The sequence below is a fragment of the Pelobates fuscus genome, chromosome 2, assembly GCF_036172605.1.
Source record: "Pelobates fuscus isolate aPelFus1 chromosome 2, aPelFus1.pri, whole genome shotgun sequence".
NCBI classification, from domain to species: Eukaryota; Metazoa; Chordata; class Amphibia; order Anura; family Pelobatidae; genus Pelobates; species Pelobates fuscus.
The window spans coordinates 283,315,416-283,332,625 of record NC_086318.1 but is presented as its reverse complement, the minus strand read 5'-3'; the positions used below and the strand labels follow the sequence as shown (position 1 = coordinate 283,332,625).

The following is a 17,210-nucleotide window of genomic DNA, read 5'->3' as shown; positions in this document are numbered from 1 at the left end:
TAAATGACCTCTATTTGTCTAAATATACATAGGGATTAAGGAAAAAGCGCAAGTAACATTTTCTTTTCATTTGATAAAGCAGACACCCCAGGGTATGTTATATGGTGCATATAGTGCATTAACTTGTCACCATTTTGTCACCAATTTATGTCAATGTTTGTGGTGAGGAGGGAAAAAAAAGTCATTTTTACATATATGTTGCATTTTGGATGAGAATTTCTTACACTTAATATGTACCACTGTCATAAAAATCCCCAAATTATGCTCAGTTACATCTTTTGAGTAAAACAATATGCCCAATGTATGACCTAGACACTATTTTGTGAAGTTACAGTGCTGTAAAAGAGACGTGACAAGTTCAGGTTTTTAAGTGTGAATTTTCATGGAGGGTTTTGATGCGTCAGTATTTTGAACCTTAGTGTGGGATAATTTTTTCTCTAGTTTGTTCCAGGTGTAGTGGTAATGAGCACATTTTTAAATGTATTTTTGTACTTTATTTTTTTTTCTTTGCTTATTAATTCTTTTTAAACTTTCTTAAAACTTTTTTTTTTTACAGATTTAACATTTTTATAAGTTTTTTTTTTTTTTTTTTTTAACAGTTAACCCCTAAATAGCAGTAAGCAGCACTAACAGCTAGGAAAATATATAATATTTAAATTTAATAAATTGAACCCCTGAGGGTTTTAAAAAAAAAAAAAAGTTAACCCTAAGGGGTTAAAATAAAAATAAAAATCGGATCACAGTATAATACTGTGATCTGTATTTTGATCACTGTAGGTAGTGATCAACTGGCAGGGAAGGTGTTAATTTTTATTAGGACTGGGTAAAGGAGGGTGGGATTTTTAAAGATTTTTTTTAAACTTAACCCCTAGCTAGCCTAACACCAAATTCCCCACTAACTTCCACCCACCCCAGCTAGCTAAATATCATTTTAATAAATTAAAATTAATTAATAAAATCAGATCACAGTAAAATGTCCCTGCCAATTGATCACTTTAGTCAGTGATCAATTGGCAGGAAAGGGGTTAATTTTATTAAAGCAGAGGAAAGAGGAAAGGGGGGGGGGGGATTTTACTTGTATTTATTTATTTTTTTTAACAGGGAGAAGATCACTGCTGATCCGTCTCCCAGCCCTTCACACAGACCGCGGAAGAGCAGCGAGGCGGATTGTGAGTCCCTGCAGTACATGTGTTCGCTCTGACAGCCTCTCAGAGCGATCACGTGCTCATGGTCTGCCTCTAATACAGAGGCAGACCGGATGAGCGTTAACCCCACGATCGCCGCGATCTGTGGTTAACTTTACCACATGACGGACCTGGTCCGTCATTCAGCGTTAATTGCTTCCCCGCCATGATGGACCAGGTCCGTCATCCGGCGGGAAGAGGTTAATATTTACTAACATTTTTTATTTTATTTTATTTTACAAATGCAGGGAGACTGCCTGTCAGTTCAGGCAGTTTCCTGCAGGTAGCACTATGGTTGCCTATTGCGTTCATGTAATCGCTCTTTCAGAGCGATCACATGGCCCGCGAGGGCCTAATTTGCAGAGCGGGGACTGTCTGGGCTGTCACACAGTCCCCCAGACCGGGAGGAACACCGATCACTGGCGGGGGAATAGCAGCAATCAGGTAAGAAGGACTGCGAGGGCGTACTAGGTACGTCCGCCGTCGTTAAGGACTGTTTTTTTTGTCGGACGTACCTAGTACGTCCTCTGTCCTTAGTGTTAAACAGCAACTAGATGCATACTTGCAAAAACAGAATAGTCAAGGATATAATTTTTCAATGTAGGGTAATTGCTTCTTGATCCAATGATAAATCTGACTGCAATTCTGGGGTCAAGAGGATCAACAGCAAAAAACAAATGTGAGGAAGGCTAAATTTGATTGACTATGTAAACGTGGTTTGTCTGCGCAGCCCAAGATTTTTATTCTTAGGTTATCATACCATGTTTGTAAACATTTCTTCTAGTCTAATCAGATTGGTTACATTTTATAGTTTGGCTAATATGGAGTAATTGGAGATATATTGGTAATTTAAGCATTCTTCTAAATAGATAGACCTTGTTATCTTGAACTATTTTTCCCTGTTGCGGAGATGATTATCTCTGATAACTGAATACATTGCAATGGACATTCCTTTGTCTACTTACATCTGCTAAAGGGATCCTATAGTGCCAGGAAAACAAACCTGTTTTCCTGGCACTATAGGCTCCTGGAGTGCCCCCCCCTTCAGCCACTTACCTGATGTCCCTCGGAGCTGGGCCAGGCTCCGCCCACGCAAAAGCCGCGCGCGCATTAGACCTCCACATAGGAAAACATTATTCAAAGTTTTCCTATGGGGAAAATCTGACACTGGAGGTCCGTGAGGACGCCCAGCGTCAGATAACAGACCAAAAGTCAGTTTGGATTCCGGAAGCCCTCTAGTGGCTGTCTGTTAGACAGCCACAGAGGCTAGACTTAGGCTAGACTTAGAGCTGCAATGTGTCCCTTTAACCAATTTCTGTTGATTCATAGCTTACTAAGTCGTCTAGTTCTAGTATTAATCCCTAAAGGCCCCTAAAGCACTTTAGCTTTCTGAAAAGCATGTGTGAAGAGTGGGTCTTCTTTTTTCCCCATTTTGCAAAAAGTGCAGGTTTCAATAGAAATTTACACTTTTATAACTTAACCTGGTTACAGCGCTAGCTTTCAAGCAGACAACAGGACAGACAACATCCTGGTTTGGATAGCTCAGTGGAGCCACAGAAAGGCTGGGTGAGGTTAATAGGGAAGGGCTTGCAAAAGCTGCAGGGAAGAGAAATGCAGGTTTTGCAAGAGGTTTTTAAATATAACCCAATGAAATTAAATGCCTGCATGACTGTCATTTGGGGTATATCTACTACACAGTGATTTTTATTTTGTATTTAGGCATGAGTGTCCCTCTAATGGAAGTATATATTGGATTTAAAATAATAAATAGCTCAAACTGGCTTTTGTTTCACTTAGTGGACATTTGAACATGTAAGGAAAATTGTATCTATACATGCAATTATTTTTTTTCCTACTCAGCATCATCAATTGCTCAAACGGTTTGTAAAGGAGTGGTCACTCCTGTCATGATGATTACTGCATTGTGATTTAGTGGTTTTGGTGTGTTTCTTTAACGTTACACTACAAATATACATATCTTGCCTAAGTGTTGTTTTTTTACACTACCATTTGGTCCACCTGAGTGAAGAACACAATTAGTCTTTCCAAAGTATACACTAATGATACACTAATCCTGGTCTCCATCTTGTGAGTACAACACATAGTAGAGTGCTGGATTATGCTACTGTCTATACTAATTATTTTCATGATAAGCTGTATTCTCCTATTTAGTATTACACTTATACAAAATGTTGGGTTCACTAAAGTTAAAGGGACAAACCCATTTTCCTGGCACTATAGAATCCTGGAGTGTCCCCATCCCACATCGCTGAAGGGATATAAAAACCTCTTCAGTCGCTTACCTGAATCAGGTAAAGGACATCGGAGGTGGGTCAGGCTGTGCCCACGCTCCTCCCCCACAGACATCCGAGACCTAATGTGCATGCGCGGCTTGCATTAGGATCTCCCCATAGGAAAGCATTATTCAATGTTTTCCAATGGGGATTCCGGCAATGCTGGAGGTCCTTATGCATAGCACATCCAAAGGTCGTCTAAGAACCCGGAAGGGTAATTATTGAAGTTTATAAAAACTGCAATAATTACACTTGCAGGGTTAAGGGTGATGAGTTGGCACCTAGATCACTTCAATGGGCTGAAGTGGTCTGGGTGCCTACAGTGTCCCTTTAAAGCTGTTGCTATACACTCTTCAATTTTGCGCTGTTGCAAAACTGGCAAGAAATTATGGTCTTGTACGTCAAGAACAGCCAACAGAAAATTGTTAAGGTGGAGTATGTATAGGTCTTTTAAAAATGCTGTAGTATATTTATTTTAATAAATAGTCACGCAGCTCCCCCATTCTTTAGACTACCTTTACTAATTAAATTTCCCCCCGCTGTTACAGGAGATCTCACGTGACCTCACCAACTGGGATTTCCCTCAATTTGGTTGGCTAGGCAGGATTAACATTTTAAAAATGAATGTTCTTACCCGCCTATTGTACCTCATACAAACCCTACCGATTCTCTTTCCTAAGTCCTACTTCAAAGAGGTAAGACAACAATTTACTTCCTTCATCTGGGCTTCGAAACAACCTAGGTTACCATATGACGTACTGTCGAGACCCAAGACTATGGGAGGGCTGGGATTGCCAAATATCGAAATATATCAAAAAGCAGTCTTCTTAATGAGAATTTATGAGTGGTGAAACCGTAATACGATAAAACAATGGGTACATATTGAGGCGACTATGTTTCAGGTTCCCATTTACACCATCACTTGGCATAAATCAGGGAATCCGTTAGTACGGCCACAACACAGTACACACCAAACCATTCTACCCACGTTAAGAGACTGGCAGGGGACCCGGCAATCGAAATCAATAGCCCCACACCGATCACCATTACATGCCCTAACCCTAAATCCTTAATTCACTCCAGGGATGACATAGTCAGCATACAATTTCTTTCCCACATCACCATACCTTGCACTAGGAACTATATCAAGGATCTCTGGCATTTGCTTTCTTAAAGACTTCCTCAATGCAAACATTTCGGTACAACCAACTCATTTCCCAAACCTAACTACTAACCCACGAACACAGGCGGCATTGGAAATGCAGTGCACAACCCATATGCTCTCACAAACACTTGTCCCTCTTTAGCACGTTACTATAGCAGGACTATCCCCCTCCATTTGCCTGGGCATGGTTCACGGACTCCAAAAATAGTCAGTCTCTTTCAGACAAATCCAGAAATCCTCTATTCGCTCCAACATACAAGAGAGCAATCAGAGACGAATAGCTAGGTTGCACTACTCCCCCTCACACGTACACAGATTCTTCCCAACTACACTGGACTGCTGCTGGAGATGCCAACAACCGAGAGGCACTCTAGCTCACATATGGTGGACATGCCCTACTATCCGAACCTTCTGGGTTAAAATCACTAAACTGTAAAACCATTACAATATAGATCCCAAAGCTATATTGTTCAGCCTCACTGGGGCTAAATGGCATAAACCTACCAACATACTGGTAACGCATTTGCTCACAGCAGCCAATTTACTGATATCGTTATTCTGGAAGGTAGAATCTGTGAGAGTAATGGAAGAATTAAACTATCATGCATAAATACGCACTATACCAGACCATATTGGAACCATGGTTGGGATTTCTTCAACAGAGAGGGGTCACCCCTTCCCCCCTCTCGCTCTACTCCCCCAGCTGGCAATGATACAGTTCTCATAAATGAATACTGAATAAGATGTGAAACTATGACAATATAATGTTACTCCAATTACCAGACTCGTATATAAAGCATCCGAGACTTCTCAATATACCTATACAGCCCATCGGGCCAAATATAGATACAATTGGATACCGCATGAAAGGGAAAAAGGGAAATAAATAAAATTAATTAATAATAAACCTTGCGCGGGGGCGTGGTCTGACCGTCGATGAGACTAGATGTGTCTCACTAGAGCTCCCGACGAACGCGCCCAAATAGCTTACAAAAGCGACCTTTTTCGAAATAACCTACCCTAAAGAAGCTCCGAAATGGAGAAAAGAAATACCAAAAAACTGTCCAAGAAGGGACCTGATTCAGGAGGCACCGTTCTGGACCTCATGTCGGCACAGAAACAGGGCCGTCCGGGGACCCAAGATGGCGCAGGTACTACCCCGCAAGCCTCTCCTCGTGCAGACAGGGAGGCATCCCCTGATAACCGGGACACGGTCCTGGCAAAGTTGGCGGAGGTGAGGGCCTTCCTAGCTGGCGAAATTGCGAACTGTACAGCAATCCTACAGGCAGAGATCGGAGCCCTGGGAGAACGGACATCGAAACTCGAGGACAGCGCAGAGGCCTCAACACAGGCCCATAATGCCGTGGTGGAGCAAGTGAATGGCGTGTCTGCTCAGATGGTGGACATGGACCTCGCCCTTGAAGATATGGCTAACCGGTCCAGGAGAAACAATGTTCGCATGAGGGGCCTGCCAGAAAGCTCCGATGAAGACCTACAGGGGCTTCTACTTACCATCCTGAAGCCACTGCTCCCGCACTTACCGGATGAACGCTGGCACATGGAAAGGGCCCACCGGGCGCTCAGGGGTCAACGGCGCGACAACAATTCCCCACGAGATGTTATAATTCGCTTCTTCTACTATAGCACTAAAGAAGCGCTCATGAAAAAGAGCCGTGAGGGACCCATACAATACGCTGGTGAGATGGTTTCCCTGTACCATGACTTGGCCCCCTCCACGCTGCAACGGAGAAGGGACTGGCGACCCATCACGGAAGCCCTGCGAGGTGCCGGCGTTAAATATGCGTGGGGATTCCCCTTCAAGTTGATGGTGTTACGGGGAGACCGGGCACACATCCTTACACCGGGAGGAGATCCCCACCGGCTACTAAGCGGCCTAGGCATTCAACCGCCTTCTGATCTCCCTAACGTGGCGATGTATCCTGCGGACCTTCCCCTGATGCAACAGGAGTGGCGAGTAGCAGGACGGAGAGGTCACCGATAACTGCAGAGGGTATCGTACTATGTTGCCCCCTTTTCTACTTTTCTTTATAGGTTTTTTTCCCTCCCTTCGTTGTGATGATGGCACTGGGCCTGAGGGAGGCTGAGGTATCTACCTTCCCTCTTTTTTGTGGTGGGGAACGGGTCGGGCCCCCTGCTTCAGGTTTGGGATTTGTTTTTTTCCCGTATTCCCCTCATGGACTCCCTGTTGGGCCTTCCGTTTACGGATCCGGGGATTTGCATATACAACGGGGGCGGCTGGGTGCCACTATTCCGCTCATCATATTGGGACCTAACAGAGACATGAGGGTTTCGATTGGGCCCTTTTTTCTTTTGTTTTTCGCTTGCTTGGGAGGGGACCGGGATTTTTTTCTCCACTACACTCCCGATGTCATGCACCTTGGCCTAACACCCCGCATGATGCCCTTGGTGACGAACTTCCAACTCGGGCGGATCCGGGTGTGCCCCTCTTGGACTGGTTAACCTGTTCATGTTTTTGGTTTTGGTTCTTTATATTCAAAACCGCTGCTGCCCCTTGGGGGGGGGGTGCATCTCCCCTATGCCGCAGCAGCGGAGGTTTTTACTGGTCCCTTCCACCCTTTCCCTAATAATGTGGCAGTGGATTTTGTATTACAGTGTGGTGTGGTGGAGGTTGGCCCCCCCGGGGGGAACGGAAGTACCCACGACAAATAATTGAAACGTAATTAAAAAAAAATATATATATATATATATATATATATATGTATATGCACGAATAAATTGACAAACGGGAGAATTTAAGGAAAAAAAAAAAGACAATATATAGTAAAACTGATGGAATTTACACTTCCCCAAAATGTAACGAAACCTGAAAAGGAAAATAAAAAATAAAAAGACAATAAATAATAAAACTAATAGAATTTACACTTCCCCAAAATGTAACGAAACCTGAAAGGAAAATAAAAATAACATAAGCTATAGAATTGAAAACGATACTAAACTGTATATATATCCAGTTGACCCTCCATACGGTTTACAGGGGGGGGGGGGGGGGAGGAGAACTTGTTTTGTGTTCAAGTTAAGGGGCGAGAGGGGGTGACGTACCGGTAGTAGGGTGGAAGGATAAAGTGGAGGAGTGACTTACCGGGCCGCCCTTCGCAGGTGTTGCGGTGGGCGTCTTGTGGTCCCCTGTGATTTTGCTAAGTAACACCTCCGCAACTACCCTACCGGCCTACCCCGCAGAGCCATCTTTATATGGGGGGTGGGATGGGGAGATATATGTTAACGGGCTATTAAGGGGGAAAAAACAAGAAAAAATAAAATAAAAAATAATACCATATATAAAATTTACAAAACCGAAAAAAAAAAAAAAAAAAAAAAAAGTATATAAAGATGAAAACCATAACATATAGCAAGGGGACCAGGTCCCAAATAATAATATACGAAGGCGAATAACCTATATATTCACACCACAATACCAATAGGTATACAGGCCAATTACTTGCTTGAAAGGTTCCCAATTGCTACTTGATTCCTTAATTAGGACGCAACAGGTTAGGGTATTCCAGAACCAAACACCCCAAGTTGTATACCCAAATAGCTAAGGTCATAGTGGTGTGTTTTCCTGGTGCCCTTTGAGAGATGTGGGATCTCCTTTGCAGGAGGGATCAAGTGATTAATGGTTGAGGAAATGTACTGTTTATCCTGGTTCTCGATGTATTATGTATGGTATGATTTGTTTTGTGCTGTTCTATGTATGTATATGCGTGTACATCTTGAGAGTAATGTTCTGACACAGCCTACGAAGGGTGGGGTAGCAACGGGGCGTGTTAGGCAGCTCTGCATGATTAAAGACCTTAAATTTTGCTTTTGTAGCCCCTGCCAGTACCGATAGGGGGAGAGTGGCGAAGCCCCAAGGTTTTGGAGGGGGGGGGGATTAATAGTTGGCCTAGGGGGAGGTCATATTGTTTTTTTTTACTTAAATCCTTAGTGCCTGACCCCACCTGTCACCACGACACTTGGACAGACTCCCCTCACTTTTTATACACCTGGGCCCAACTCCCTTTCGGAATTGGAGCAGGGATGTTCACCGATTGACGCGGAGGCGCACCGCCCCTTTGGGCGCAGATAAGGAGGGAGGCGGGAGTGTTTTGATGAGTCCCCATTGGTTTTGAGCTAGATAGGTGTCTCATCAGAGGCCCTTGGGGGGTAGGTAGGGCCTACACGGGGGACAGGATGTGAATCTTCATTGATGGACGGGGGTAGGTAAAGGGAGGTGACCCCAAGTATGCATCCCTGGAACACTGTAGGGAGGATAATGGAGGGGTTTGCACTGGGATGAGGAACAGGGTTAGATATAGGGAAGTATCGCAATGGAACTGGAGGTCACTATACGATTTGCAGGGCGCGTGGGAGGCGGGACTCTAGGGATCCTCAGTTCCCTTCACACGTTGATCGTGAGGGGGAAGTGGGCACACGCTACCCATAATTTTCTGGCATTTTGTAAGACCAGATTTTTTCGTTTGTTTTTTCTCATCATATCGGACGGTGTCCGGATGATCTTTCTGTTTTTCTTTTCTCTTCTTTTTCTCTCTCCCTCTTTACCTTTACCTTCTGTATCCTCCTTCTATAGGGCTCAGGGGGGGGGCGGGCGAGTTACTAGCCCTGGTAGGGGGTTCGGACGCTCGAATAGCGAATATTAGTACAGACAAGGGCGCAGCAGTATTAGCGGAGTTCATTATGTTTCGGGATGGAGATTAAGCTTACCACTCTGAATGTTAAGGGCCTTAACGCCCCTAAAAAGAGACGTCTCATGTTTCGGGCCTTGAAAAGGATGGACTCGGACATAGCGTACTTACAAGAGACCCACCTCCCCAAACAGGCTACTTTCAGCTTAAGAGATCATATATATACGGGTTCATTTGAAGCTAGATCTCACCGTAAACGGAATGGGGTGGCCATAATTATTCGACGTACGTGCCCCTTCCAGGTGCTTGCCCAGGATGTGGACCTAGAGGGACGATCCATTATTGTCTCAGGGACCTTACATTCCCACAACATCCATTTGATTAATATATATGCCCCGAATCAGCCAGATGCTGGATTTTGGACTATGCTGCGAGGTAAGATTGCCGCATTGCCACATGGTATGATCCTTATGGGGGGAGACTTTAATGCCACCCATGTCCGGCGATTGATAGGAGCTCAAGGGATGGAGGCCCGAGATCGCAGGGGAGGGGGGGGCAGGACCGCCTGCTGAAGGCATTTATGGCGGGCACAGGATTGATTGATGTTTGGAGGGCACAACATCCGCTGGAACGGGAGTATACGTTTTACTCGGCCCCCCATAGAACTTACTCCAGGATTGACTTCTTCTTGGTTAACGCGACAGGCATGCCCAGGATAGTGGGATCAGAGGTTGGGAACATATCCTGGTCTGACCATGCGGATGCTTCTATCATACTTGGTAATTTATGCGTAACGAGCCCTTGGAACTGGAGGCTGAATGCGTCGTTGTTGCGGGATACGATGATAATAGAAGACGTTCGAACGGCTATAACAAATTACTTTGATGAGAACACTACCCCGGACGTAAGCATTAGCACAGTGTGGGCAGCGCATAAGGCGGTCATACGGGGGAACTTGATCAAATTGGCCACGAGGAAGAAGAAACTGAAGCACCAACAACTGGAGACCTTGTTAAAACAGCTGCGGAACCTTGAACAAAAACACCAATCTGCCCCGGACAATGAGATACTCGGCCGTCTAGAGGCGGTTCGTAGGAACATACGTACTCTTCTGCTTGATGACGCGGCTCGAGCCATGACGTGGTCCAGGCGTACATATTTTGATAAGGCAAACAAAATGGACACGCTCCTGGCTAGGACGTTGCGGCCCAGGCAAAGCAGACCCCACATTATGGCCATCAGGCATCCGGATGGCACAACAAAAACGAAACCGGCTGATATTGCAAAGGTATTTGAGGACTTCTACAGGCAACTGTACAATCACACACCGGACGGGTCAGTTCAGGAGAGACAAGGGGAAGATGACATCTCGCGATACCTTGAAGGTCTAGGAATGAACAAACTGACTGGGGAGGCAGCGGAAAGTCTGGCTGCAGAAATTAGCGTAGGTAACAAGGTAAAAGGTAACAAGGCACCAGGCCCAGACGGATTCGATGGGACGTATTATAAAACTTTTCGGGAAGAGCTTACGCCCCGACTAGTGACATTATTCAACTACTTAAGGCAAGGGGGAAGGTTGGATCCGGAGATGGCATTGGCAACGATAATACTGTTGCCCAAACCGGAGAAGGACTTACTCCAACCCGAAAACTACAGGCCTATCTCATTGATTAACTAGGACCTAAAGATATTGGCCAAAATACAGACGGACAGACTGAATTCGCTCCTGACTTCACTTATCCATGCCGATCACGTCGGGTTCATCCAAGGTCGGCAACTGTTCGAAAACACCAGAAGGACTACCGATCTAATCTGGAAGCAAGTGGCGACTGGAACACCTTCCCTAGTGGTTTCGATTGATGCAGAGAAGGCCTTCGATAGGGTTCGGTGGAACTTCTTGTTCTCGGTATTGACACACCTAGGGATTCCGGAAGAGTTCATGCAAGTAACGAAGGCAATGTATCATGATGTCAGGGCACAGATACAAATAACGGGTGCCCCCCTGACTCCCTTCAGACTGCATAATGGAACCAGACAGGGGTGCCCTCTATCCCCCCTCCTCTTTGTCCTGGCTCTAGAACCCCTACTTCAGGCAATACGCAGACACCCAAACATTAGCAGAGTCAGGGTAGGGGGAGAGGAATTCACGGTCGCTGCTTATGCGGACGACGTCCTCCTTACGCTGGCGAATCCAATCGAGTCACTAGCGGCATTACAGGGAGTCATACGAGAATACGGGGGCCTATCTGGTTACAAGGCAAATATACAGAAATCAAGTGCGATGCCCATAGGATTGACTGCGGCCGAGGAGGCTTTGATACGGGCAACACACCGTCTAAGGCTAGAACCGAACTCCTTCAAATACCTGGGAGTCCACCTGACGGCGGATCCAGGTCAACTATACTCTAGCAACTACGACCCCATGTTCAGGACCCTGATAGGAGACCTGGAAAAATGGTCGGACAAGCCTATCTCATGGCTGGGACGTATTCATTCGGTGAAAATGAATATTCTCCCGCGCCTGCTGTTCTTATTCCAGGCTCTCCCTGTACGGGTCACGAAATCTCAATTGGTTCCGTTACAGAGGGCGATCTGCGACTTTGTGTGGCACAATAAAAGGCATAGAATAGCCAGACAAGTCCTTTATAGGCGGAAGGATAGAGGAAGTTTGGGACTACCAAACCTCTATTATTACTATTTGGTGGCCCAACTGTCTCAGGTGGTCATGTGGCATTCCCCTGTTGGGGAACGGAGATGGGTTGAGATTGAATCATTGCTAGTGGGTCTAGATGTCCCCCAATTTACGGTGTGGGTCCCAAAAGAACATAGGCCCATGATAAGGGCGACATGCCCGGCTATACTTAATTCTATTCGGTTGTGGGATGCGAACTGCGATAAATTTAGACTCGCCTCCTCTCCCTCCCCTATGGTTCCGATACTCAGAAATAGAGAGTTTCCGCCTGGAATGGCCCCTAGGAACTTCCGAAATATTGAAAAGGCTGGGCTACAACGCTTGTACCAACTGTATAAAGACAAGGAAATCATACCATTCGAAGATCTCCAACGTAACAACCACCTGACCCCAGCTGACTTTTTCAGATATGTACAGATCAGGGACTTCGCTAGAAAACCCCGGGTTAGAGCAGCAGCCTAGAGTCCGTTTACTTTCTATGAGAAGCTCTGTAGAGATGGTACTACCCCTAAAGGATTGATTACACTTCTCTATGCTCATCCTAGCACGGAGACTAAGGAATGGGGTAGATTGAAGTACATTGATAGGTGGGAGTCGGACCTGGGGGAGGAACTGGAGGGAATTGAGTGGCAGGAGATTTGGGAAGCAACCAAAAGTGCGTCCATCTGCGTCACGCAACAGGAGCAGGCATGGAAAACCATGCTTAGGTGGTATACCACTCCGGTAACTTTGCACAAAATGAGTAAAATAGATACGGATGATTGCTGGAGGGGATGCGGACTCCGAGGCACATACCTCCACATGTGGTGGGAATGCCCGACATTTAGCAAGCTCCTAGTTATGGACCCGTGGATATATTTGTTAAACAGATCTATTGAGGGATGGACGAGACGAGAACAGAAATTGGTACGGGTAATAACTTTGAGTGCACGCAGAGCCATCGCCGCGGCATGGCTTTCACCTGGAGGCCCAGAGATCCAGGGGGTGATTTCTAGGATAAGGGACAGCAGAATTATGGACGACCTGACTGCTAGGTTGAGGGGGACAACCGCCAATTTCCAGAGGATTTGGGAACCATGGGACTCTAGCATAATGGGCTCCAGTGGCGAGATGGACGTATTGTGAGGGCCAGGATATAGTACCGAGTGGTCCAGTACCGGGGGAGACCTACTTAACTTTTTTGCTCCTCTCTCTTCTTCTTTTCTCCCTTCTTCCTCGCTAACTCTTTTCTTTTTCTCTTCTTATACTTCTTCACTTTTCACATCTTGCTCTTTTCCTCTTCGATATTTCTTATTGTCTCATTTCATGCGTTTGTTTTTATTTTTTCTCTCACAGGCATGAGTATGCTGATGGAGAAGTGAGGATGCCTAAAGTTAACTCTAGCATTAATATGATTAGGGCTCCTACTTAAGATATAGTGCCTGAATAAAATTACAAAATCCACGGTAGGGGGCAAGAAATGTAGAAATTATAGCGAGGCTTGGCAAGTGGGCTGATGTCAGTATTTGTATTTCCAAACCTGAGCCAGGGTATTTTGGTTTCTGCGAAAGCCTCACAGTTATATTGCTCTGGCTATGCCTTTTGGAGGGCTAAGCGTGGAATTTTAAGAAACCATAAAATCCTCGATAGGGGATATGTTTTTTCCAGAATTTATAAAGTGGCTTGTGCTATCGTCTACTGTCAATGATTGTGTGTACGAGGTTGAAGTATTGGCTATTGGCTTCTGCGCAAGCCTTCGAGTTGTATTATTCTTGCCGTACCTATCGTGTGCAAAAATAAAGAATTTAAAAAAAATAAATAAACCTTGCGCCACAGACCTGGCCTGTCTAGTTTTTCGAAGATTGGTGGGGCCTCGGGTGCAGATTGCGACAACCTTATTAAGTGGAGAGGACTACTGATTTAGCTGTGCATAAACTATGTGAAAGTTGCATTTTACTAATGTGTATTACTGTTCATAACCTTTGATTGATAAGATACTTACCGGTAGATGATAATACGCGTTTTATAATATACATAAGTTAAAAAAAACAAAAACCCTGGGTGACCCCCTCCATAGTATCCAAAACCCTGGGTGACCCCCTCCATAGTATCCAAAACCCTGGGTGACCCCCTCCATAGTATCCAAAACCCTGGGTGACCCCCTCCATAGTATCCAAAACCCTGGGTGACCCCCTCCATAGTATCCAAAACCCTGGGTGACCCCCTCCATAGTATCCAAAACCCTGGGTGACCCCCTCCATAGTATCCAAAACCCTGGGTGACCCCCTCCATAGTATCCAAAACCCTGGGTGACCCCCTCCATAGTATCCAAAACCCTGGGTGACCCCCTCCATAGTATCCAAAACCCTGGGTGACCCCCTCCATAGTATCCAAAACCCTGGGTGACCCCCTCCATAGTATCCAAAACCCTGGGTGACCCCCTCCATAGTATCCAAAACCCTGGGTGACCCCCTCCATAGTATCCAAAACCCTGGGTGACCCCCTCCATAGTATCCAAAACCCTGGGTGACCCCCTCCATAGTATCCAAAACCCTGGGTGACCCCCTCCATAGTATCCAAAACCCTGGGTGACCCCCTCCATAGTATCCAAAACCCTGGGTGACCCCCTCCATAGTATCCAAAACCCTGGGTGACCCCCTCCATAGTATCCAAAACCCTGGGTGACCCCCTCCATAGTATCCAAAACCCTGGGTGACCCCCTCCATAGTATCCAAAACCCTGGGTGACCCCCTCCATAGTATCCAAAACCCTGGGTGACCCCCTCCATAGTATCCAAAACCCTGGGTGACCCCCTCCATAGTATCCAAAACCCTGGGTGACCCCCTCCATAGTATCCAAAACCCTGGGTGACCCCCTCCATAGTATCCAAAACCCTGGGTGACCCCCTCCATAGTATCCAAAACCCTGGGTGACCCCCTCCATAGTATCCAAAACCCTGGGTGAACCCCTCCATAGTATCCAAAACCCTGGGTGAACCCCTCCATAGTATCAAAAAACCCTGGGTGACCCCCTCCATAGTATCAAAAAACCCTGGGTGACCCCCTCCATAGTATCCAAAACCCTGGGTGACCCCCTCCATAGTATCCAAAACCCTGGGTGACCCCCTCCATAGTATCCAAAACCCTGGGTGACCCCCTCCATAGTATCCAAAACCCTGGGTGACCCCCTCCATAGTATCCAAAACCCTGGGTGACCCCCTCCATAGTATCCAAAACCCTGGGTGACCCCCTCCATAGTATCCAAAACCCTGGGTGACCCCCTTCATAGTATCCAAAACCCTGGGTGACCCCCTTCATAGTATCCAAAACCCTGGGTGACCCCTCCATAGTGTAAAAAAACTCTAGGTGACCCTCCCTCTAGTGTCTCAACACAGGGTGACCCTCCCTCTAGTGTCTCAACACAGGGTGACCCTCCCTCTAGTGTCTCAACACAGGGTGACCCTCCCTCTAGTGTCTCAACACAGGGTGACCCTCCCTCTAGTGTCTCAACACAGGGTGACCCTCCCTCTAGTGTCTCAACACAGGGTGACCCTCCCTCTAGTGTCTCAACACAGGGTGACCCTCCCTCTAGTGTCTCAACACAGGGTGACCCTCCCTCTAGTGTCTCAACACAGGGTGACCCTCCCTCTAGTGTCTCAACACAGGGTGACCCTCCCTCTAGTGTCTCAACACAGAATGAGCCTCTTTCAGCCCAGCCTTGGCTCTCAATTGTACACGTGACCCCTGTCTGATTAGTACTCTGCTGGCAATCCCACTTTGACCACTGTGGGTGACTCATGGCTCTTCATAAGCAGCCTAACCCTGCTCCTCCTTACACACATTTTTCTGATTCAAATGAGTCGCATAGATCTGGAAATGTCCAATGAAAGGAACCAACGCTTCCACCAGTAAAGGCAAAACACTGTCTAAGGAGCCTAAAGTTTCAGACACAGTTTGTGCCCCAACAAAGCTCTCTTGAACTAGACCCTTTGGAGGGCTCTATGCCCTAATGCCCTACGACCTCTAGGTCGTGGACGAATACTGTGCCGGCTATTTGGAAGACACATACCCCTTTTATGAAGGAAGCTTTTGTTGGGCAGTCTGACCATAATTATTTTTATTCTAATCCCCCAAATATTAAATCTGTTGACCAAGCCATAGACTTTCTCCTAGACTCAGCTGGGTGTCTTTTTTCCATCCTCGGATCATCAGGCACCTACGCTTGGTGAGATGGGCACCACCAGACCATATTACCCAAATCTGCTTAACCACCTGAGAAAAAAAAATACAGGCAAACATCCATGCCTACAAGATACAAGGTGCCAGTGTACATCATTTAATTTACGAATTTCAAATAAAATTTGCTACATAGTCAAAATAACACAATTTGTGTCACTGTGCATTTACGAGTTGCATACACAGTCCACATATGAAATATTCACCAAAACTTTCTAAAGAATTCAGTCATTTATTGTTATCAAACCTTATTAAACCAAGAGGGGCTTTTCTTCTTTGCAAGGGACAATGTTGTACCAAAACCAGCGAGCATTCCTGCTGTTGCAACTGTGCCAAGGAAAATCCCTCCTGTAATAAAATAAAGCGTTATATATATATATACTATTTATGAGCACCATCACTTGTCAACTAATGTAGCATTTACTGTGATTACATTACAACGGTTCTTCAAAGCTTAACAATCATGGATTTCAAAGATTTCCAGCAGTAATTTTTTCTGAGGTCAGGGTTACTTAACACGTGTTCGTCAACGCAAGAGACTTTATGCTCCAAATATTCAAAACACTTTTTTTTGCTTCATTGTTTTTAACCGTTACATGGAATTCCAATCCAAGATAAAAGAGAAAATGCAAACCCAGTAGACACTTAAAAACACATGTTCACATTCTTTTTAAACTGATGGTATGCCAATGGTGTCACTATCCTTCTTTAAAGGGATTCTGCATTTACTGTATACAAAGCAGCCAGATGCAGTGGTTGTGGTGATACAAAGAGAACCCTGAAGAAAAAAAGAAAAAAGAAAAAAAAAAAAAAAAAAAACTTACTTGTGAAATTATTGCATTTGTCTAAATTTCCCCTCTTCATTTTTAGTTCCCAGACTCCAACTCATTCCTACTGTCAACTTATGAAAAATAAAGTATAGCGTCCCTATTGAGCATCGACGTTCTTACAGCAAAGCAAACACCCTGCTCAACATTTATTTTAGTCACCCTAACTT

The 17,210-nt window shown here is 45.5% G+C and overlaps 1 protein-coding gene across 1 annotated transcript in view; it reads right to left on the bottom strand.

The window, feature by feature from the left end:
* Window positions 1-17,210, bottom strand: part of TMEM242 (transmembrane protein 242) — a 96,698-nt gene that overhangs the window by 18,002 nt on the left and 61,486 nt on the right. The window contains exon 2 of the mRNA XM_063443414.1: window positions 16,461-16,561. Coding sequence (XP_063299484.1) covers window positions 16,461-16,561 — 101 coding nt within the window. The remainder of the gene's footprint in view (window positions 1-16,460; window positions 16,562-17,210) is intronic.